The sequence below is a fragment of the Trachinotus anak genome, unplaced genomic scaffold (genome assembly GCF_046630095.1).
Source record: "Trachinotus anak isolate AG129_WGS33_773 ecotype Australia unplaced genomic scaffold, CSIRO_AGI_Tana_v1 ptg000019l, whole genome shotgun sequence".
NCBI classification, from domain to species: Eukaryota; Metazoa; Chordata; class Actinopteri; order Carangiformes; family Carangidae; genus Trachinotus; species Trachinotus anak.
In genome coordinates, this window is record NW_027273870.1 from 16530896 (window position 1) to 16553945 (window position 23050).

Here is a 23050-nt window from a genome sequence, read left to right on the forward strand (position 1 = left end):
ACCTGACCTTTGACCACCAAAATCTAATCATTTCATCCTTGCATCCAAATGAACATTTGTGTCAAATTTGAAGAAGTTCTGTTGAGGCGTTACTGAGATATTGTGTCGATTAGAATGGGATGAACGGACAACCCAAAAACAATATGCCTCCGGCTCTGGCTGTCTCCAGCATGGAGGCATAAAAAAAGCAAGAATAGGGGAGTAATAGGGGAAATAATTAACTTTCTGTTGCAGACTGTTATTGTTCTCATCTTGATGACCCTCTGATTTGTTTTTCCATTTTTCAGGGCAGTGTTTCCCAAACTTCCCGTCCTCTTAACATGAAGCAGTGTCCCCTCACAGGTTGTATAATGAGTTGTGAGATGACTCATTTTTCCCCTCTAAACTTCTCTAATCGTCTCACTTGAAAGCCTGTTACAAAGCTAAAGAGATGAAAACAAACAAAAAAAAATTAATACAATTTCTTGTTGCAGAATAATATATTTTCTTCTTTTTATCTTGTGACTGCACATAACCTATTCATCTTATAGACCCATTGGAATTTGGAAAAAGCTGCTTTAGCGAAAAATGTTTCTGTACATTCATGTACGTTCATATGAATACAGGGTAAAGTAATATCAACACATCAGGCACTTTAATTGTTTGTTGTATATAAAAGCGAATCACTGGAAAATCTGATTAGTTTATAGGTTTACAAAGCGCAGAATGGTTCTTCCTACCTTTTCAATGAGACTGGAAAGACAGATTTTGGAAAGGGTAATTTGACTGAACAAATATAAAGGTTGTTTAAAGAACATATATCCTTGTAGGTATTGTAATGGGTGTGAATGTACGTTTATATGATATACAGTACACATAGATATTGGCAAATGTATTTGCTTTACTTCACACAGACTGTCTTTTCTCCTTTGATCCAGTTTGTGAAATCTTTCCATCTGAAAGACCTTATAATCCCCTCTGGTCTCTTTGGGGACATGGGATCAGGTCATTGCTGTGTTTCGTGCAATAATCCTGGTTCTCCAGAGGGAGACATCCCTGGTCTCAGCATTACTGCAGATATATGAACATTTATACACAGATTTACTCCTCTTATATAAATGATGAAATCCTTTATATCCTTTATGTTTAGGAACAGTAAGAGCATGTCAGATAATTGAACACTTTGTGTTGTATGTTTTATATATGAGTCTGTGTATTCAAGTCAATGAATCGGAATTATTTCTGGCAGAAAAATGAATTAGGTCAGATAAGATGAGCAAACCGGACAAGACTGAGAAAGGAAAGATGAGAGGTGGGAGAGAGACAGAGTGTGTGAGTGAGTGAGTGTGTGTATGTGTGTTAGAGAGACTGCGAACTATAAAAGAGGACAGAGGATACATGAGAATTCAAAAGTGAAATATGGAGATTTTTAGGGTCAGAGGAAAGGCAGGTTCATACAAAGGCTACAGTTAAATATAAAATAAGACAAAAAAAGTTACACAGTAATTAACCCTTTCAAACCCAGTGTCTGCTTTTATGGACATCGATATTCATGGCTCTCATCCACTAAAAAAGCAGGGTTTAAAATTTGACTCCAAGAAACTTTGTAGCTTTGACTTCAAGATACTCTACTTGGCAGACTTCAGAGCTCTAATCAACCTTAAAACAGCTACAAAATACAAATGTATAGACAAATCAGCTAAAGTTTTGTTGTTTCAAAATAACAAACACATTGTAGGCCTGGACAGATCCATTTTATATTAACATATGCATGGACGAAACAACCATCATTGGAAAAACATCTACATGGGGTAAGGCAAAGACAAAACTGAGCGTAAATAAGTAGCTCTGAAAAAAGAGGTGGAGAAACACATGTGAAAGGGCAAGAAAAAGTTACAGTTAATTATCAAAATACTTTATTAATAAGAAGTGAATATTCCATCAGATGGGCACATGTGGCTGGTTCTCCTGGGAGAGCACAGCTGGCAGCTGGTTTTCATTCCTGCTGCTGCATGAAGCAGCTGAATTATTAGTGTGAGGCGTCAGAAAGCCTGCCACTCCACTCTCAGTGTCCCTCTACCCTCTAAAAATAGATCAGAGTGGTAAAGGAGACAGAGAGGAAAAGAGTTATCATGGTTTGTTTCTTACTGGTCAGAAAATGGTTATGTTAAAGTACCAGTTATGTTAAAGAGGACAGTGAAATCTAGTGGCAAAGGTTAGATATTACATGCTTTAAGTTGTATTAGAGGATTTAGGTCAATAAAGTTCAACAACACAAAAACCTGTGTGTTTGCAAGTGCACCTTTTGAGAAAACAAAACTGCAAAGAATGTGACTGTGCAGCCTTGACTAAATCAATAAAACAGTGTCTCAGTCAAAGAGTATAAGATTTGTCACAAACTTTGACACAGAGTCACGACTGAACTCACACTGAATCACATCAGAGCCAATGCTGTGGAAGCTCCTTTGAAAGCATAGCTTTGCAAGTTACCAATTACTTCACACTAGAAGAAGCTGAACGACAGCAAAGCTTCGCTAGGGAGAAATGTAGTTTGGTCAGCTAACACTACTTAGAAAAAGTATTTCAAAATGTCCGATTGAATTTATTGCAAAAATTGCCTACTTGTTCATGGGTCATACATAAACCAAAATATACTTCACTATTCATGGGAAAGTGGAAGAAATGTTGGTTTTGGTTTCGTAAACAATAATTGCTTTAGTATGGCCATGGTGATTCTTTCTCAGGCTTAGATTCAGGAGGTTTATCTATGATGACGTTGTAACTGTGTGACCACTGAGCAACGCCAGCCCTTGGATTTTGCACATGCACTACACAATGATCTAGTGTGTGGTAAAATAAAAAAAAAATCATTCCTTTCCTTTTATGGCCCCAAATTGTTTGTAGTTTCTGTAGTTAACAACCAAAAAAAAAAAAAACAAAACCTCAACTTAACTACCTGAATCACTATGCACATACGAATGGAGCTGAATTACCAGCAGGCTACTACAAAATGCAGTTAAACTACTAGTTTAATTACATGTTGTTCATTACTCTCCAACACTGGACACAGTAGCATCCCACCAAGGAGTCCAAAATCTGGCAACAGTAAAATAACAAACTGAAGTTGATGTTAACAACCAATGGCAGGCACTTTCAGTGTTTAGGTCTTGCTGTCAGCCTGGCTTAAACTGTAAACTTTGCTGTGTCACATGACCACTACTTCAAAATATTTTTTCCAACTGCAAAGCAAACATCTTCTAACCCAGGACAGATTTTACCACAGGGTTACATTTTGCTATACTATTGAGGTAACACTAAGGATGAAATATTTTTTTTAACATCTAAACTTTGTTCAGGTTTTCTTGTTTTAGAGTAGACTTGTGAACTGTGTGACCTTTGTTGATAAAGCAGGATTTATATTATCAAAAGAAAAAGACAGGAAGGGAGAAGAACGTCTATCACTGTTGGTCAGACTGGTCATTGACCGAGACCCCTAAATCTGCGTTCACCTCCTCCAGGCCATGGAGGAGAATTGTTCAGATATAACGGTGACAGATATTACGTGTGGATAAGGCATACAAGGGTTTCTTTCCCCGACTGCCTTACTGTGTGTAATGTTGATGAGAATCTCTGGCCTCACCCAGATCAGAGACCGGTTACTGAGGCAGGATAAATATTTTTCTTAATGTGTTTAATGTCTTTCTCAATGTGTTGGAATGCGTTTTCATTGGTTCATATTGATTATTCACTGTTTTCACTGCCATAGTTTTTTCTGTAATGAAATGAAATGAAATTCTGAAAACTATCTACAGTATCATTCTCAAGAAACACCGGTGAATAAATAACTTACACCTCACTTCTTACTCAACTACCAAGGCCTGGTATATCGTTAGTGAGAGCTTGACTAGGTTGACACACAACACTGAATAAAGTTGCCCTGTGGACAAGGGAGCCAATAAAAACAATCTAGCACACAACCATTAGCCCACGATAGCAGTGCTGACAGCCAGCGATAGCAACATTTTCCCAAACACATTCATGACATTGGTAACAGCAAGTTAGCTACATCATCATGCCTTCTGTAGCCGGCCACTAATGAAAACAGATATGTAACACAATGAAGCCATCAAGTTATTTACACATGGAGGAGAAGAAAGCCACTTCTAAGTTAAGCTAGAGCCCTTTAGCAGCTGGTACGCTTCTCCATCTCGGTGTTACCGACCCAGCTTTCCCCTTTAGGGGCAGGGGCCTTGTGGGTAACCTGTGGGTGAAGTGGTTTTGAGAAGTATATCTCTATCATGTGTCTGAGTGACAAGGTACCGTCTGCTTTTTGAGGCCACAGTAAAAAATACGTGAACTACAGTTTGTCAGTAAAAAATGTCTAGATAAGCTTAAGCTAGTGCTGAAAAGCCAGGAACTCAATGCTGCTTGGACTCCTCTTTCTCAGCAGAGCTGGACCGAAAACCAGTTTCCAGCTAAATAACTTGCCAGCTGACTACTGCTACTGGTTTGGAGCCAAGCGGTGGCAAAGTTTAACATTGGTAAAGCCAGAGCAGTTTTGGCTCCATGCTTTCACTGAGAAAGAAATTCAGCCTTTAATCTATCTGCAGGTACTGTAGATGCAAGGTACTTTGCAAGAGTAATCATTTTCTTCTCTTAACACCCCTGCAATGCCTACAGATCAAAAAAGAAAAAACTTTTTGTGATCATAAGTCAATAGCTGGGCAGAAAACAACATACAAACAAACATACTGTGCTTGGTCAGTGCCCAGCTCTTTCCTGCGTGGATACGCAGAGCCTTTGATAACTTCCCTAAAGTTGGCAGCGGGTAGTAAGAAGAACTGCATACTTTTTATTGCTCAAATGATGATTATCATTTTATTTTATAACAAGTCTCAAGATGGAAAATTGAGCGCTGCCTGTTTGGGTCATTGACTGAACTGTGATCTAAATCACAGTTAAAGTCATGGCAATGGTGTGTGTACTTTTACAGAATCCAGGTTACTATGATATAGTAGCAGAAGAAATGTCTGTGTGGCACGTTCCCAACAACTTCCCACTGGAAGCTGGTGGCCATTCTCTGCTACCACAATGACAACTGCTTTCTCTGTCTGTACAGGGGGAACCTCTTTCAGCGCTTCAGGGTAACTTAGTTGCATAACTTAATTAACACATATACAGTATAAGGTACGGAATAACAATAATCCATACATTCCTCCAGCAATATCCAGTGAGACACAATGTTGGCTCGTGCAGCAACAGAGGTCAGCTATTCCCATTGTGTATGACCATGGAGACAGAGTCTACCAGAAACCTTCTGTTTATGGACCCAATTCAAGAGGTAAAATGTGGCAAGAGGGAAATGGAGATAATAAAAGGTTTTCAGCATCATGAATGGATGTGGATATCAATTGGATTGGTGCCTGGGGCCATTAATATGTAATTATGAATTACATTTTCGAAGACATTTATACTGTATATAAATTTACTGCAAATCCAGATTAGATTAGAAGATGAAACAGGTGAATTTATTATTGGAAGATGCAACAATATCAGCAAAACTAAAATTCATTCTGTTGTTATCAAGGTAGTTCTGAAGATGTTATTATGTTTTTTTTTTTTCTGAAACTGGAATTTCACCAGGTGTCATCATATTCAGAGTTAAAATTTGTAGTCATGGCTATCTGCTCTGGGGTCAAGCCAACTGGATGCAAAGGTCACAAGGCTGGAGTGCCTCCAAGGAGATGACTGATGGTGCTGCTTTACTGTTCTACCACTGAGAGGTTTATTTATTAACATGTAGTTTACACTAAACATCATGACAGTCTACTCAGGGATCCCAGTTGTAGCCATCTAGATACCAGTTCAGGTTTACTTGGGTGGTTCTTTATTACAGCATGCTACAGAGAAATTGGCTTCTGCCTTTGTGGTTGATCATAAAGAACTGAAGTGATATTACAATGAAAGTGTCATTTGTAATTAAGATGCACAACAGCAGGTGGCATCATTGAACTGCATAGTCACATAAAATACTGGGGTTGTTAGAGGGTTTAGTTTTTCTATGTATTTTTGAGGACAATAGAAAGATGGTATGAAATGTGGAAGACAGAGGGGTAAAACCGGTCTCTGGCCAGACATGGACCTGGGATGTTGCAGTTCCTGGTCGCCATCTTAACCTCTGAAAGGACTGTTTGTTGAATGGTATCTTAGCTGAGAGTATAGTTATCTCCTGCATGTGGACTGTGGCTGTCTGACCTCTGATCTCTTCTGTGAGTGACCCACAAAGATCTGAACTTCGCTGGGCAAGCCTGAAATAAAAAGGCTTGTGTGTTCACTACAGTTTTTTTCCGTTTCAAAATAATTTTAGGATTTACAGTACAGCAAGTTTTGTCCATAATATTAGGGGCACGTCCATCTATTATAGGTTGTTATTAAATATCAGCTAGGCATGATGATGTTTCTACCAAGACCAATGACTTTTTTATATAGTGAAAACATATTTAAATGCTTTGAAATATGGCTTTAGTTGTCCACAATGGTCTAAGTTTTAGAGGCTTTTTCATGTACATTTATCCTGAAAATGATACATTTTTATTATTTTGGGTATAGATTTACATAAATATAGTTTGTTATTTAAGATTGAGCACCAACACAAAATAATAATAAAAAAATATACATGTATATTTTAAATTGTAAATGATTCCCATGAAAAGACTAAATGAACAATATGTTAGTCTCTCTCTCTCAGTGGATTTGAACTTTCCCACCATAATTTCCTGGAACCGCTGAGTACTGTGACCTTTAGGAAATGTTACTCTAACACGACCAAATAATCTATCTCCTTGTTTGGGACTTTCAGCTGTGGATTAATACACATGTATGTGAGATGAAGGAACATGTCGGTCAGTGAAACAGTGGACCGTATTAATGTGTTTTTAGTAAGTTTTGGATGGTGGTACACCGGAACAAACTATATCAGGCTTTGACTACACAGACAACACTTGTTTGTAGAATCAATTCATTCTTTGTTTTGCTCTTTTCATGGGATTCATTGACAAGACAACACAGAATATGACCAAACTTCTCTTTTACATAGATGTCATCTTTATGACCCATAAACAAGATGCCCCAAATAGCTTCTCCCTGCATGATAAATATCTAAATTACAGAGTATCACTTTACAACAAATATATAAATAATATGACTGGTTTTATTGATATAATTATTTCACTGCTGGTTTTGATCTTTTGGTAAACAGGTATAAAAGCTTAGAATATCATCAGACTTACACTTTAGTGGGACTGGACAAAGTAAGCCTTGGACTTACAGTATGTGCAGGCTGAAAAATTGCTCAAATAGTAAGTCAGTGTGGAGAAGCATAGGGGATCATTACTGAAATGCCACACAAGTAGCCAAAGTCTTTGAGAAGTGACAGAAAAGGGATGAAAAGAGGGAAAAGTGAGGATGAAGACAAATCTGAAACAGTACAGTTCCTGCTGTATCCTTCATTTTATGCACAGTATCCTCAAAGAATAACGGAAGATTACTGTTGTGCTTCAAAACTTTATTAATCCTTCTCTTCAGTATGTCGCAGGGAACATTTCTGACCTGGACCTCTTAGTGTGACAAAACAGGCAAAGGTGAGAAGTGTGAGGTAAATATTGTGTTTAATAAACAAACATCAGTCAGGGAACTGACATTAGTCTGGGGATGGAGAAGGGGGGGAGGGAGGGGGGAGGGGGTATAAAGCACAATGCACATGTGTAGAGGTGGGGGGAACATATTTATCTGTTACACAAGGTGCCCCCCGTACAGTAGGAGCAGGAAGTTCTATATAACATACAGATCAGGATCCAAGTCTACGGTACAAAAACTTAGCAGCAACATGTTAACATCGGAGACCAAGGGGCTAACAAAGTAGTTTCATTTAGAAAAAGTCACAGTATTCTTAAAGCATAAATTTGTTAAAAAGGTAAAAACAGTTCTAAGCATCCTCTAGGGTCAATGCTACTCACAAGATCTGTGTGTGAAATACATAGGTAGGGAAATTATCTATACATTTATACTCTAATATAAAGACCTTCTGGTAATGGCACAGTACAAACTCTCAGGAAACGCGACAAAAATATACAATGTCTTCACGTCACATTTGCAGATTAAAATGTAACTAAGGTCTCTGGCAAGCACAATAGTTTCAGTGATCAAAAAAACAACTTCTCTTCAACCAAAATAAAGGACACCATTTTGTTAGTTCAGCTATCTTGACAGATTATGCCTTTTTAATACAAAAATAAGGACAAATATAAATTAATATATATTAAAAGAATCAGATTGATACATGGGGGATCTACTGAATAAGCACAGGTATTTATGATACAATAAATACTTGTCATTCATGACTGGGGGTCGATAAACAGAGAGTAGTGTATTTAACCTGGCAGGTAATATGTTTAACTCCTCTACAGGTGAGAGCATACAGTATGTATGTGTGTGTGTTTGTGTGTTGTTCAGTAGCTGTATAAAATACCACAAGTTTGAGCGCAGCTGTGTGTAGGATCGTGCACACAGTCTCGGAGGGTTCAGGAGGTCTGTTAGGGGAGACTGCACACTACAGTGGTGGTTTCTCGTGTTGTAGGGGGTTATCACTGCCCGCCCTCTCCCATGCTTTAATGCAGCTCCTCCTAGTGGTGAGTCTGTGGTACTACCAGTTAAGGTTACTCCTAAAACACACAACTCACAGACAGGAAGCAGGAAGTCTACAGGAAGCGGTCAGCCATCAGTGACCGGTCAGTCCTCCAGGGAAGAGACAGTGTGGCACACCATTGGAGTCATCATGACCAACAAAAAGAAGTAGATGTAAGGAAAAGTCAACGCTTGTGTTTTTTTTTTTTTGTTTTTTTTTGTCTTTTTCTCCACTTCATAATAAAAAATAAGTCTGTTTTTGTACTTTACAATACAATTCAACATCCCCACCGAGGAAGCATCAATCATCAGTCCAGCACTGACAAGAAAAGAAACTCTTTTTTAGTTGTTTCTCTTGTTTTTTTGAATTTTTTCAGGGTTTTTAAAAAACAACAGGGTTGGTGGGGTGGGTGGGTGGGGGGGGGGGGGGACTGTAGAGGGTGGTGGGTTTTCTCAGGAAGAATCGGGATCTTGGACAATGGGGGAAGAGGATCAAGTAAGGCGGGCAGGAACACAAAACATATCTGGAGAGGAGGAAATCTGCCAAGGGTATTGTCTCTTTTTTTTTATTTCTTTTTTTATGAGGAGCACTTTGTACAGCCGCACTTGACCACTTTCTCTACTTCCTGGACAAACGAAGAGCCGTCAGTGCACTGGAAGGTGTATTTCCTGCGTTTGCTGCGGAGGGGGGTGCAGCAGGTGCCCTGTCCTTCTGCTCCCCCCGGGCAGCTGCCCCGACACTCTAGACGGGAGACCTTCTCCTGGGTTTGGCACGCCGCGTAGCCTTGCTGTCTCTGGTAGACATCTCGGACCCGTTCCCCTCGGCAGGCCACCTCTGCAGGGATGAGGAACATAAAGGTTACAAGTTATCCACACTTTCTGAAGCGACAAGGACATGGTGACAAAAGTGATCTTCATGGTGAGAAAAACATGATGACTCAAGAGCGGACTCCAGAGAGAGGCTGAAGAGACGACAGTAAGAGGAGGCAAAGGGACATGGAGGAAGCGACTTTGCATTGCTCTTCAGTGGAGGTGGGGAAATTAACCAAATGTACATTTTGCCAACTAGTTAGTCTTAGGGTGACCATTTCCATAACACCAAAAAGGAGGACATTATGCGGCATATCAATAAATTACTATGGTGTACATAGGACTCTGGTATACTCTCATTTATAGTACAATTGTGAGTGGTTTAAAGATGATGTTTGTGTAGCTGAATAGGCTACACAAACATACAGCGGCCGGACAGGGCATTGAAAATCTGGACTGTCCGGCCTAAAGCCGGACGCCTGGTCACCCTAGTTAGTCTCCACCAAAAATGAGGACTAACTGGTTGGGTTGGCAAATGTATGTATGGTTACCTTCCCTACCTCTGATTAAGAGCAGTGCACAGCTGCTTCCCTGATCTGTTCTATGATAACCATCTGGGACTGTTTCCATGCAGTGGTTGAAAGAGTCCCAAATGGGGATAAGGGACACAAGGACTCTTGACACTCTGCATAAATCCCTCTATAAACAAGCAAATTTATCAAAGTTATCTAGTATAGAAAAATGTCAAATGTCAAATCAAGACCCATTACCTGAAGAATGTTTAATACTCAAATGGTACACAATTTAAGGAGCTACTTTAGCTACATGTTGCGTGAGGTAAAAACAAAGTGAAGCAGAGACAGAGAGCAGAAGTATTTTGGGATGCACTGGAGATGAAGAAAAAAAGAAAAGGAAAAAAAATATCAGGAAAAAGAGGCAGACAGTAAAATGGGACCAGACAGTCTCACCTGAGTAACTCCCCGTGTGGGATTAAGAGGAGGCTCAGGAGATGCTGAGTTAAAAAAGCAGTGGGGTTAGAAGTGTTAAGTGCAGAAACATAAAACAGTTAGAGACACACATACTACAGCTGAGAGACTTTAAATGAGAGTTTACAAGTAACAGAGAGCAAAGCAGAAGCGTAGAAGAGATTCTGTTAAGAGAAACATACTAGATTCAAAAGCTTGAACAGCATTAGATATTGTTTTGTTTTTTTTAAATGTGGGAGGTAATAATTTCTACACACAGACACAGCCAAGATACACATGCCACCGTTCCAAACATGCCTCCATGTTTTCCTCACCTCTGTCGCACGCCTCTCCTGTATATCCGCTGTTACACTCGCAGTATGCTTTGCCCAGGCCCGACACCCTGCATTTGCCATGTTTGCAGCGAGACAGACTGCAGGGGTTAGCTGCATCCTGGTCCTGCTCGTCACAGAGTACGCCAGCAAAACCAGGCTGGCAACGGCAGGAGTAAGAGTAGGAGTTGATTGGAAGGCAGGTACCATGGATACACCTGTATTGTGGAGGAGGGAGGGACAGGGAAGACAGAGATGTGGACAGTTATACAAATCGTCCAGGTAAGTCACTCTTTTGATTCAAAAGCCCGCAACACTGGAGCTGTACTCGCTCTGGTTTTTAAAGTCATACAAACACAAAGGCCACTCACTTATTGCCATCACAGGGGTTGTTGACTTGTTGATCACACAGTGCTCCTGTCCAGCCTGGGTGGCAGGTGCAGGTGAAGCCACGGTGACCTGTTGCGTGACAATCGCCCTGGATGCAGGCACCTCTCTGGCATGGCTGGCAGCCTGGCTCCACCCCGTGGCCCAGCCACTGTCTGGTGGTGCTTTGTGAAGTCCCAGAGCCTGGAGAACCTGGCCCCAGCCCAGCCCCTAGGTCCTGGAGCTTCCCATTAATATACAAGTTACGCAGGCAGCCATGGAAGCTGGTGCCGTTGCGTCCACCTGAGCCGTGCTGCAGGGCCGACAGACCCCCAGAGGCTGAGGCGCGCTCTGGCATCCCTGGTGGAGGAAAGGAGTTATTGGAGCGATCAGATCATCACTAATGCATAGATACATTATCTAAACATGGCAGGAGAACACAAAGTAAATACAATTCAAATGTTCTTTTATTTCTAGAGCAGCTTTTGAGTTAATAAGAAATTCAGTAAGGGGAGAGATGGATTAACAAGGTAAAACTAGATTTAATAAATTTTGGATTTCATTTTAAAACAATGATGTTTGTAACACTTCTTTCCTTTGGCATCATAGTCAGGTTTTATCCAGGGGAACAACTAAAATGTCTGTGGCAGAGGATCAGATGAAGGGGCACACTGTGAAACATGTCTTACATTTATTCTAGTCCACTGACAGATTTAAATCCAACAAATTTAAAGTCAGGTATAAACCAACCAGTAAACTGAAAACGTGTTCTCTGTGCACTTTCTTTCTGGTCTGTGTTGGCACACGTGCTGCAGTGTTCTGAATAAATCTGAAGTTTATCTTTTTCTTGGATACTCCCAGTAAGAGAGTCTTGCAGTAATCAAGACAGCCAGTGATAAAAGGGTTTCACAGTACCTTTCCGTGACAAATGGCTGTACTTTGGAAAAACTCCTAAGATGATTAAAGGCACTTTTAGTGATATTTCTTGTGAGTTTCAGATTTCAAATCAGGATCAAAATGCACATCACAGTGACTTGTGGTTTGATGTTTTGTGCCAGGGATTTAAGTTAGTCTATCTGGGCCTTTAGAAAAAATCGCCCTTATGTCCCAGTACTATGTAATATATATCACATGTGCAAATAGTGTATTTTTTTCACTTTAAAACTTCAATGAATAAACCAGGTTTTTCACTGATAAATAAATTAATATACACAGCAAAGAATTTAGATTCTAGTCACATAATCCTCTGTGACCTGCAGTGGAGCAATGAAGTATCTATGGTGTATTTGTGTGAAGTGATTCTCACACACGCACACACACACACACACACACACACACAAACAAACAAACAAACAAACCCACACTGTGCACGGGTCCTTACCTCCCAGGTAAAGTGGGGAATCTATGTTGAGTGTGGACTGTTTGCTGATAGAGTTGATGGATTTGGGCGGCCCGCCATCGATGGACAGAGACAGAGTCTGGTCTGATGCTACTAACTCCACTGCATGAAAACTACCATCATTCACTGTCTCCACACTGGGTGAGAGAGAGAGAGAGAACGGAGAAATATTGAGTCATCCATCATGTGAATGTGGCATCAGTGACATTTCTGCTTGTAGTAGCATGTACCTGTATATAGCAGAAGGAGGGTAGGACCCAGTATCATAGCTGACCCTGAGGCGTCCTCTGTACAGCTCCATGGCAATGTGATCATTGTCCCCTTTGTACAACAACACGCCACTGTCCTCATCTGTAGCAATCTGTAAACACAGCAGGATGACTGTATAAATGATGCTATGAATGGTGGTAGAAGAAGTATTCAGATTCTACATATAAATGCAGCAGTCTTAGCTTTTTGCCCAACTGGCAGTGGAAACAAATTCTGAACTCAACACTGACATATTAGCAAACAGCTGCTGACATTATCATTAATTTGGAGCCACTTTCACAATCTTAGTACAGCATTCACTCTCTTTTAGCTCTGTTTTCTCTACCAACTCCTGAATGAAATATCTCGCTCTTTAGCTGCTGTTTGCTCCATTATATTCACAAACTAGTTGCTAACTGTATCTATCTGCTGTTTGGTGCTGAGGAGTAAGTTTTTTCACAGTAAGCTTTTTCACTGAAAATGATGCTATGAAAGCAGTGTTGTCACATTGTTTTTACAATGTCATTTCATACATTTTTAATATAAAAATATTAATTATAGCCGCTTTGTGCAGACAAAAATAGACGTATTTATATATATTATTAAATATTTAATAGAGCAGATTTTTTGTGTTGTAGCTTGTTGAAGTGAAGCTATTCTAAAATACTTTGGTTGGACCATCTTCAAAGGGTCACAAAATAATTGGGCTTGTGAGATGACTAATGTAATGGGTGAAAGAAATCTGTATTTTTTTTTTCTTTCCTCTAATATTTCTTTGTTTAGATATTTAACTCTTTGAGCTTTGAAAAAAACTAAAGAGGCCACTGTATATCGTTAGAGATCAATGGCTGGGAACCACTAGTTTAATACATAAAACATATACAATACAACACAGAATAACATAAAATCTTAATCTGAAAAGTAACTAGTGACTATGACAAATGAATGTAGTGAAGTAAAAAGTACAATGTAATTTCAACAGCAGTAGAATAGAGTAGAAATATAAAGTGGCATGAAATTGTATTACTCAAGTAAAGTACAAGCACCTCAAAACTACATAATTACAGTTTCAGTGGATTTAAGTAGGTGATGTTTTGACTGAGTGGGTGTGCACCTGTAGGCTGATGTTGGTCTGTGGTGAGAGCAGACTGGAGGGAAGCTGCAGGTAGGACTCGCGGTTCACAAAGTTGACGCTGACGAGTGTCTCACAGCGCTCGCCCTCGTAGCCGTGGAGACACTGGCAGCGGGGGTCTGTTCCCACGATGACACACTGTGCGCCATTGAGGCACTCATGGTTGTCGCAGGGGCTGGTACGAGGAAGGACCATCGGGGGAGAGAACTCGCAGAACAGCCCGCTGCAACACACAAATTCACACACACACACACACACACATTTTAAGTTTCTAATAACTTCAGTGTTAAAATTAGCTTGAAACTGGGGGTCTGTGTGAGTGTAAATGTGTTATCTTCATTTCTGTTATTCAAGACTGTATTATTGTCAAATTGGGGTATTAATAACTCTCTTGATTTATATTTTCAAGCACAGTCAGAAATCTGAGGTTTGAAAGCAGAGTTTCTGAATGTGCTTTTGTTCTTATTTTACATTTACATGCCAACGTTTTGTCTAAACATATGTTTGTGTCACTCTGACAAGTGAATAAAATGTTTTTAAAATAGTTCCTTCTTACCATCACTACCACAGCACAGCTTACCACAGCAATGAAATTACTCCAGTAACTTAAGGGTAGGTAATAATTTGTTCTTCGCAATAACTGACAATGAACACAAGGGGGAGACCCTACAACACGACACACTGTACATTTACAGTATTCACATTTAGCATGGTTTTAACAAGTTTTGGGCCAAAAAAAAAAAAAAAATCTTTAACTTTGTCCAGTATAAGATCCTGGTTCAGCAAATGTTTGCTGCACAGTAGCATTACAGGTGCTGTTGATAAGGAGAAAATAACTTTGACATGATTCAGTGTGTGTGAGTTGAGTGTGCCTCACCTGTATCCCTCTGGACAGACGCATGTGTATCCGTTGACGGCATCGATGCACTGACCTCCGTTCTGGCACTTGTTCTCCTCACAGTCATCATAGTCCAGCTCACAGTGCTCACCTACGTAGCCTGGAGTGCACTCACACCTACAACATACACACATACAAACACACACACACACACACACACACACACATACAGAGACAGGAATGCTTGTTGATACTGAACTTTAATTGCCAGTCTGGATACATTGTGATTCAGACAGTGAAGGCTGTTAGTGGTTTAAAAATAACTAGACATTATGTTTCAAAATGCCTGATGAAGAGTAGTGACTGTGTTGATAAGTTTATACAACTTAGAAACAATGCACTAACACACACGGACCACAGCACTCATCATAAAGGAGGAAAACTAAAAAAGACTCAGATAAAATCAAGACAGAAAACCTTATGAGACAGCCAAAACCATGCACCCAACACCTTCCCTTAAAACTCAAACACACACACACACACACACACACACACACACACACACACACACACACATACACACACACACACACACACAAAGCTTATCACTGCAGGGAAAAATCAGCAACAAATTTATTTCAGTGTGAGGAATGTTAGTGCTCAAATCCTGGGGGAGAGAAACAAGAAATCACTGCTAACTTCTCCAAGTCTACACATGTGTGTGTGTGTGTGTGTGTGTGTGTGTGTGTGTGTGTGCAGTCCACTCACTTGTATCCCTGAGGGGTCAAAATGCACTTTGAGTCATGCTGACATGGGTTCAGCTCTGGAGCGCAGAAATCCAGTTTCTCTTCACATAGCTCCCCTAGGAACACACACACACACACACATACACACACACATACACACACAAATCATCTCAACACCTTTTCAGGACTGTACATATCATGAATGATAAGTGGAATTATATATAAAACATCGCAGTATGTTCCAGCTGATTTGCAGTGTGTTTCTGCTTGTGCATCTTAGTATAAATGACCCTGTGTGTGTGTGTGTGTATATATATATATATATATATACAGAAATGTATGCCTGTATTGTGTGTACAGAAATGTGTGTGTGTGTATTTGTTGTATGGGCATGTGCTCTGATGATGGATGACTCTCTTGTGCCCAGAACCAACACAGTGGTCTGATAAATGAGCCCATCTCTGGGAATGTCATATTCCTGATGATATTCCCGATGTTCCTGAAACTCTGAACTCCAAATGAATCACAGATGAGGCATCAGGGAATAAACCAATACTCCTGTCAGCACAAGTCTACTCTGGAATAATTACGTGATCACTTGGCGATCACTGACAACATGTGTGAAATGATGGGAGATGTGTAAAGCATGTTTCTGCTGTAGAGCTTCTATCTCATTTATTTAGAAGCAGCCATATTAGTTTAATAGATGGAAATTTTAACATGCCATGTCTTCTTCTCCCAGGGTATTAGTTTTAGAAATGCTGATTGTACCTTTAAATGGCTTTAATAAAAACAAAACGGCTGTCAACTTTCTGTAAAATATGCAAAATGCCAAGAGTGGTGGGTGGGGTAGTGTGGGTGCAGGGCGTGGATTTAAAAAAAAAAAAAAATTATTTCAAAGTTAGTCAGAAAAAGCTGTCAATCTGTTTATAAGTGATGTATTGTAAGTTAGATATTTAGGTTGCAGGCAGCAGACTACACACAAGTTGCATTCCTTGTTGCGGGATATCAAAATGACATTTATTTGAAAGACAAGGCTGGTGATATTCTCTATTTTTCTTATCGTCAACATATTCCTGCTGCCAGAAATACTCACTAGAGCACAGCCGTTTTTAAAAATGTAAGTCTTTTGGGGCTGAATGCCACAGTAAGGCTGGGGGAATTGAAAAGCATTGAGAGAACAGATTCTTGGTTTGGTCTTTTCATGGGAATTTTGGATGATAAAATATAGAATATCATCAGCCTTCTTCTTTTACCAAATTGTTTACCTGGGATGGACCATACCATAATTTAGTATGGTAACAACATGTATACATAAAGAAGCAAGCGGAATAACAACAGATATCTGAGAGCATGAAAACTCAGTGCTCAGTTTGAACATCAAGGACATGCGCTGCTAACATGAAGCATGACTGCATACAGTATGTCAAATCTGTGGTACTGAATATCACATGTCTGGGGAGCATGGATAAAGCACAGGAAATGAGAGAAGGAAGGAAGAAAGGAAGGAAGGAAGGAAGGAAGGAAGGAAGGAAGGAAGGAAGGAAGGAAGAAAGGAAGGTGTGAGGGACAGGAAGGGCAGAGAGAAGAACAGACTAACCTCTCTCCACCTCATTGGTAGCAGCTGCAACCACAAAAGAACACAGACGATAGATGACAAGCAGAGCGAGACAGGAGAGAAAGACACAGGACAGCAAGACACAGAAAGACACAGAGAGAACACCGCCACAAAGGTTAGCAGTCAGAGATGATTAGCACAGTGCAAAAGCAGACAAACAAGTAGCAACAGACCAGTGTTAGTCAGCAAAAAATATGATTTGTCTGCAGCTTATTAATGTAAAAGGGCCGTCCTTATCTGTGCATGTATGTTTCAGTGGACGCAACAAAGCCGCGTAGTGAGAGTTTGAGTGCCTGGGAGTAAAGTCCCATTCACTTTTCCTATAGACAATGTTACGTGACTCAGAGATGGAGCGCTTTTGTGGCTTGGATAACTCATCAGTACATAAGATGAACCACTGCATTAGAAAATACCTGGTTCTTGATGATAAAAAGCCAGAGGTACATAAAAATGTCAAGGTATGATAAACTGTGGCCCTCAAGATCATGGTAGAGAGGAACTGAAAACACTATCTGCATCCACACTGTCCACACTGCTTACAGTTGTATTCATGAGACAGCGGCTGGTTGTGAACATGAGTATTGAGTGTGTCAAGGCACGTCATAGATCTTTCACAGATTTTTGGTCATCAAGTGGACAGATTACTGGATTTTATCTCAAAAAAGGAAAATAATATCTGTGGAATTTATATATATATAAACTGAACCAGGATAACTAGATATTGTACAAACTTAATGTACATGAGATTTACTCATTCAAATAAGGGGATCTCAACTAGAAGTCAACTCACAATTTTGAATGAACTCAGCAACTACAGAGTTGTGTTTTGTTCTCAACTGCAATGACCAGTTCTTTGAATTTGTTTCAGCTGAATTCCCGCCTCTGATTGACTTCTCCTCCATGGCAACAGCAGCCGAAGCTCATAGGTATCGTAGTATTTTTACTTTTTATAATTGTGTAAAGCACTTTGAATTGCTTCTGTGAGAGACTGTGCTCTACACAGAAACTTGACTTAACAGTTTAGACCCATCTACCAGGTCAAAATGACAAAACAGGGTGTCTCAGAAACTACGTTGAAATAACTGAAACCAGTGGCCATAACATAACACCTACAGCGTCCCAATGACATTTAGGATATTGATGAAAGGAACAAATAAAAGACCCCCTCCCACTCCATAGCTCTGTATTAACCTGTGTTACCTGTGTATTCCGGAGAGCACATGCAAGTGTAGTTGTTGATTCCATCCACACAGGTGGAGTTGTTCTCACAGTCGTTATCTTCACAGTCGTCGATGTTGATCTCACATGCGTCACCTTCAAAGCCCTCCGGACACACACACCTGAGAATACGCAGTGACACAGACGCAGACACAGACACGCACATACACACACATTAGAGCAGGTATCAAATGACAGACACATGTAGGGCCACATACTGCACATTGTCAACAGAAGTCTTAGAGAAACTCTGAACGATACACACACACACACACACGCGCACACACGCTATCCATGTGTGCAGCTCATAACAGCAGTGTCAGCTCCATCTACATATTCCCACTGGAGAGTCATTACTCTGTTAATGTGAGCGTGACTCAACTCTGTAACTACTACTCAGGTTTATTACTGTGTACACACACACACACACACACACACAAACACCCCTCTCTTACTATATTTGTGGGCAAGCATCATTGAGATAACATCCTCTCAAACAGCTATTTAATCTTGTGTCCAGTGTGTTTTGGTGTGCACTAAGCTGTCGGACCCCACAAGTACAGTGGACTTCTGGTTTTGGACCCCATGAATACAGTCAAACAAGGCCTCACGCGCACGCACACACAGACACACACACACACACACACACGCACACACAGTGGTATATTATGGGTCTAATAAAGAGCTCTTATGCGGCACACACTCAAGTGGATTAATATCTCATTACATAGTCAACGACAGCTCTTCACAAAGAATATTCCACCCCCTCTGCCGGAGAAGGAAAAGAAAGTGAACAATGATGGAAATACAGAACATACAGAGAAAAGCTGAAATGAAAAAGTAACAGAAGAGACAGAGAGAGAGAGAGAGAAACAGGAGAAGCTGTGATCTCGGGCTGGTCTTATTGTGTGTGTGGGTGGTTAAAGTCTGCTTAGAGTGAGCAGACAGGCAGTGTCTCCCCTCCTGTTAATACTAAATAGCCTAATGAAGAGAAGGCGATTCTCACAGCAGTGCTGTCCAGCTCAGAGACACACTGAAGACAAAACTGGTCCCCTGAGCCATTTACCTCCTGTGAATCCATTCCCATCTGTCATTAGTGGTGCAGCATCGTGGATGGAGTCATCTGCAAAGGTCCACTGATGGCTGCTATGTCTGCTATTGTGTTCTTAATAATAATAAAGTGCTTCACAGGTTTATTGATATCTACTGCCTGGTATCTAAAGATTCACCTTACCTCTGTCTTTTTAAGTGTATGGTTACATGTGTATATTTTTGTTTTCTGGTATACATAAAGAAATATTCAATTTCTTATAAACTGGATCTTGTTTTTGTCGCTGCCATCCCTTCAAGTTATAGGCTAATAACGATTTACTCACCAACTTGAGTACAAGATCTGAGAATGCTGCAGCCAGATCAATAATCATACAAATGCTGTTTAGCCAGATTATCTCTACAGTTATTCTGAAGGAAGAATAAATGTGAGTTTGAATGTTATAGGCTGGATCCTACGATTCACACAGCGAAAATTAGACCCCTCTTGCCTGTAAATGCTCATGTCAGCCTAACTCCTCACCCTCAGTTTATACTTTAGGCTTTCTGTTGTCAGGTTTCTCAGGCTTTAGAAACCTCCAGTGTCACTGGAGATGTTATGTAACAGTTTTCACAGGTTGAGTCCTCATGACAAGTAAACAGATATTTGTGTGTACAAATGGGAAAATCATCTTTAACATAACCCATGTAAGGACAGTAGAGTAGTTTAAAAAAAAAAAAAAAACAATTTTCAAGTTTCTCACCAAAAGTTGCTCCCTTCTCCTTCCTTCAGGTGGCAAGTTCCACCATTCTGGCACGGGTTACCGATGCAGGCGTGAATGGGCTCCTCGCAGTTTTGGCCCTATGTACACACACATAAACACACACACACGTTCAGAGCTTTCAGAGAACAACAGCTTCTTATCATAATCACCAAGTGCTTGCATCCGTCGTCTTAGAGGTAACATTGTCTTATCCTCTTGATATTTGAACACTCTCCAAGTGTTTAAAAGTTTGCAAGTGTTTAATTGATGACAAAAACTGTCTTTTACAATGGTTTGTTGTTAGGAAAGATGCTTGGATAAGACAAGTGAATAAGACCCTTTTGGCTTTCTATAGCATGTGTACCTTAAATCCATAGGGGCAGGTGCAGCGGTAGTAGTGCACAGGGTCATTGGAGCAGGTGCCGTCGTTCTTGCAGGGGCTGGACAGGCAGGGCTCACACTTAGCCTGGATACTCAAATCCACTGGGCCTGTGCGTTGACACACCAACCCACACACACACAAACAAAACACACAAAACAGAGAGACCACTGGCTTTATATAATATTCTGTGTCTGAGGAGTCAGGATACTCATATTTGCACACACTTAGACAGCTGCACATTGTCAGGGACCTGCATAAATCTTACATCTTAGATCTTCAGATAAAGATGGTGCTTTGTCCCCCTGCCCTCTAAGTATTTTTTGACATTTCAATTTGAATGATATAATACTGCAGAAACATTGCCCATATGAATATTAGTAAATGAAATGGGAAAAAAGAATATTACCTCTACTATAATATTAGGTAAGATAATGCTTTGTGGATGTCAGAGTTTCAGATATGTTACTGGGTTGTAAATGAGAATATAACAGATTTTCTTTGCAGGTCCATGGCATGTACAGAACACAGACATATCCCCAGCTCTGATGACAGAACATCAACATTTAACAGTCGGGACACATGATGCTGGTCAGAACATTTGGGCTGAAAGGGAAGCAGAGCGGTTCAGTCTGGTCAGGGTTCAAAGGATGAGGAACACTGGGCTGGGATAGTCTCGAGGAGCTGGGGAAGGAGAGACTGAGGAGGAAGTACTGGGATATGATTGGCTACTTTACCTGGCACCAGAAAACCACAAGGCCCCGGGACTTCTACAGTGTGTCAGTTAGATTAGGTTAAAAATAGATTTTAGTCATGTATTCATGGTTAATGTGATATAATAATGTCAAAGGTTAGTAGCATTTTGTGGATTTTGGAGATTTACTGTATATACATTTAAATATTAACATTTACAACTATCCATTGAAAACCATGTATCTATGTATTTGGAAATCTTGAGTTATCAGAATAGCTGAATGTTTTCTTTGTTAGTTCAGACTATTACCCTATTTCTTCAAATAAAAACTCTCTAAAAACTCTAAATGATCTAAATATGTTAAATATTAACACAAGAATTTATTTATTTTTTTACATTCAAGGTTTGCACTTTAGCCATACATGGTTTTCAGTGGACAGGGACAATTTATAAATGTTGTCCCCTTTAGGAGTCCTCATCAAGTGTCCTCATATTGGTTGTCTAGTCGCTGGCACTAAATAATTCTGGTCTGCTCATCTGCAAAGTATGTAAGTGCAGGCTTTTGTTTTTGGACACACAATAAAGTAGATATGACCTTTTTACATGCAAGTGCGTCTCTATATGTGTACATATATCTGCCGACGTGTGCATGTGTTTCTGTGGTATTGTAGTGCTGTGTGCACGTGACAGTGTGTGTTTACCTGTGCAGGTGAACTTCTTCGAAGGCGTGGTGAGCAGCAGCTTGTCAGTCATGTCGCCGGGCCCAGCACAGCGGGCTATGCCAGGTTCCTTGTAGCCACTCTTCACCCAGTCTGACAGCCACTGCATGTGGCAGTCACAGTACAGAGGGTTGGCGCCCAGAGCCCTGGCAGCCAGAAGGAGCGTAGAGTGACAACAAGGTTCAGGCATAATAACAGAGTACAGAGGGAAAGTCAGTCACTTTAACCTCAGTCGTGTTTTGTTTCAGATCAGCTGTACTGCAGAACGGAGCCAGAACAAAGGAAAATGTGTCACTGTCTAAATACTTACAGACTGAGATCAGTGTTGAATCAACTGTGAAAATGCAGTATATTTCTGCCATTAATAACTGTAGTTGAGACGACTGGGAGCATCTGTCTCGTACTGACAGGAGTGTTGGCGGTTGTGTTTCTGAAACGTCTCACACTTTCCGTGAACTGAATTACACATTTCATTTCCCCAAGTTTTTGCTGATGTTCTATGGCTCAATATAACCCCCCATTAGGGAGTTATTTTTCTTTTTAAAAGGTAACTAATAGAACCTTGTGTTAATTCAGGCAGACCATTAAAGTCACACTTGCAGTATCTTATTAGCATCAGCTGCTTTATTCATGCTCCACAGTGACTGATTCATCAGCTTGCCTACTATCTGACTCGTTACAAGTCATATTCATGCAGGTGCATAGATCTGCCTTTACACCCTGATTCTTGACACTATTACTCTTCGTTTCTGATAGTTTAATACCAGTATTTTTTACTGCTACAGCTCCTTCCATCACCCCAACCTCTGCATTATCTAGTGTTTTGTGTTATAAAATTTGACCAAATTCTACATGCTTACTGTTGTAGAGTTATATTCTATCTGTGCTCATGTATGGGCTTATTATGGGGAACTAATCTCTCTCAATTGCCTGATTCCCTACATCCACCTGCTGGTCTGAGCAGTGACACATTGCTTTGATTTTTTTTGAGAGCAACCTTAAAGAGAAGATTTGAACCTAACTGTACAACCATCGGCAATAAATGGTCAATTCTTTCATATAAGTGTCTCTGGCTGAACTATTGTAGTGGTCACAAAGGAAGAGCCAGTCTCAGGCTTGTAATAGACTGTA

General features: G+C 40.3%; 1 protein-coding gene across 5 annotated transcripts in view; it reads right to left on the bottom strand.

Annotated features, from left to right (window-relative positions):
• Positions 1 to 7528: 7528 nt before the first annotated feature.
• The window catches only part of slit2 (slit homolog 2 (Drosophila)), a 90954-nt gene continuing 75432 nt past the window's right edge, over positions 7529 to 23050 (bottom strand). For 4 of the 5 annotated variants that reach the window (XM_071504458.1, XM_071504456.1, XM_071504457.1 and 1 more), the window contains 12 exons: positions 21902 to 22065; positions 20492 to 20616; positions 20128 to 20225; positions 18317 to 18456; positions 15521 to 15614; positions 14792 to 14929; positions 13897 to 14137; positions 12764 to 12894; positions 12516 to 12670; positions 11140 to 11494; positions 10772 to 10986; positions 7529 to 9496 (listed from right to left, as the gene is read on the bottom strand). In XM_071504458.1, the coding sequence (XP_071360559.1) occupies positions 9240 to 9496; positions 10772 to 10986; positions 11140 to 11494; positions 12516 to 12670; positions 12764 to 12894; positions 13897 to 14137; positions 14792 to 14929; positions 15521 to 15614; positions 18317 to 18456; positions 20128 to 20225; positions 20492 to 20616; positions 21902 to 22065 (2113 nt within the window). In that variant the 3' untranslated portion in view covers positions 7529 to 9239. Of the gene's footprint in view, positions 9497 to 10439; positions 10484 to 10771; positions 10987 to 11139; positions 11495 to 12515; positions 12671 to 12763; positions 12895 to 13896; positions 14138 to 14791; positions 14930 to 15520; positions 15615 to 18316; positions 18457 to 20127; positions 20226 to 20491; positions 20617 to 21901; positions 22066 to 23050 lie in introns of all 5 variants that reach the window. The other variant, XM_071504459.1, reaches the window with a different exon arrangement.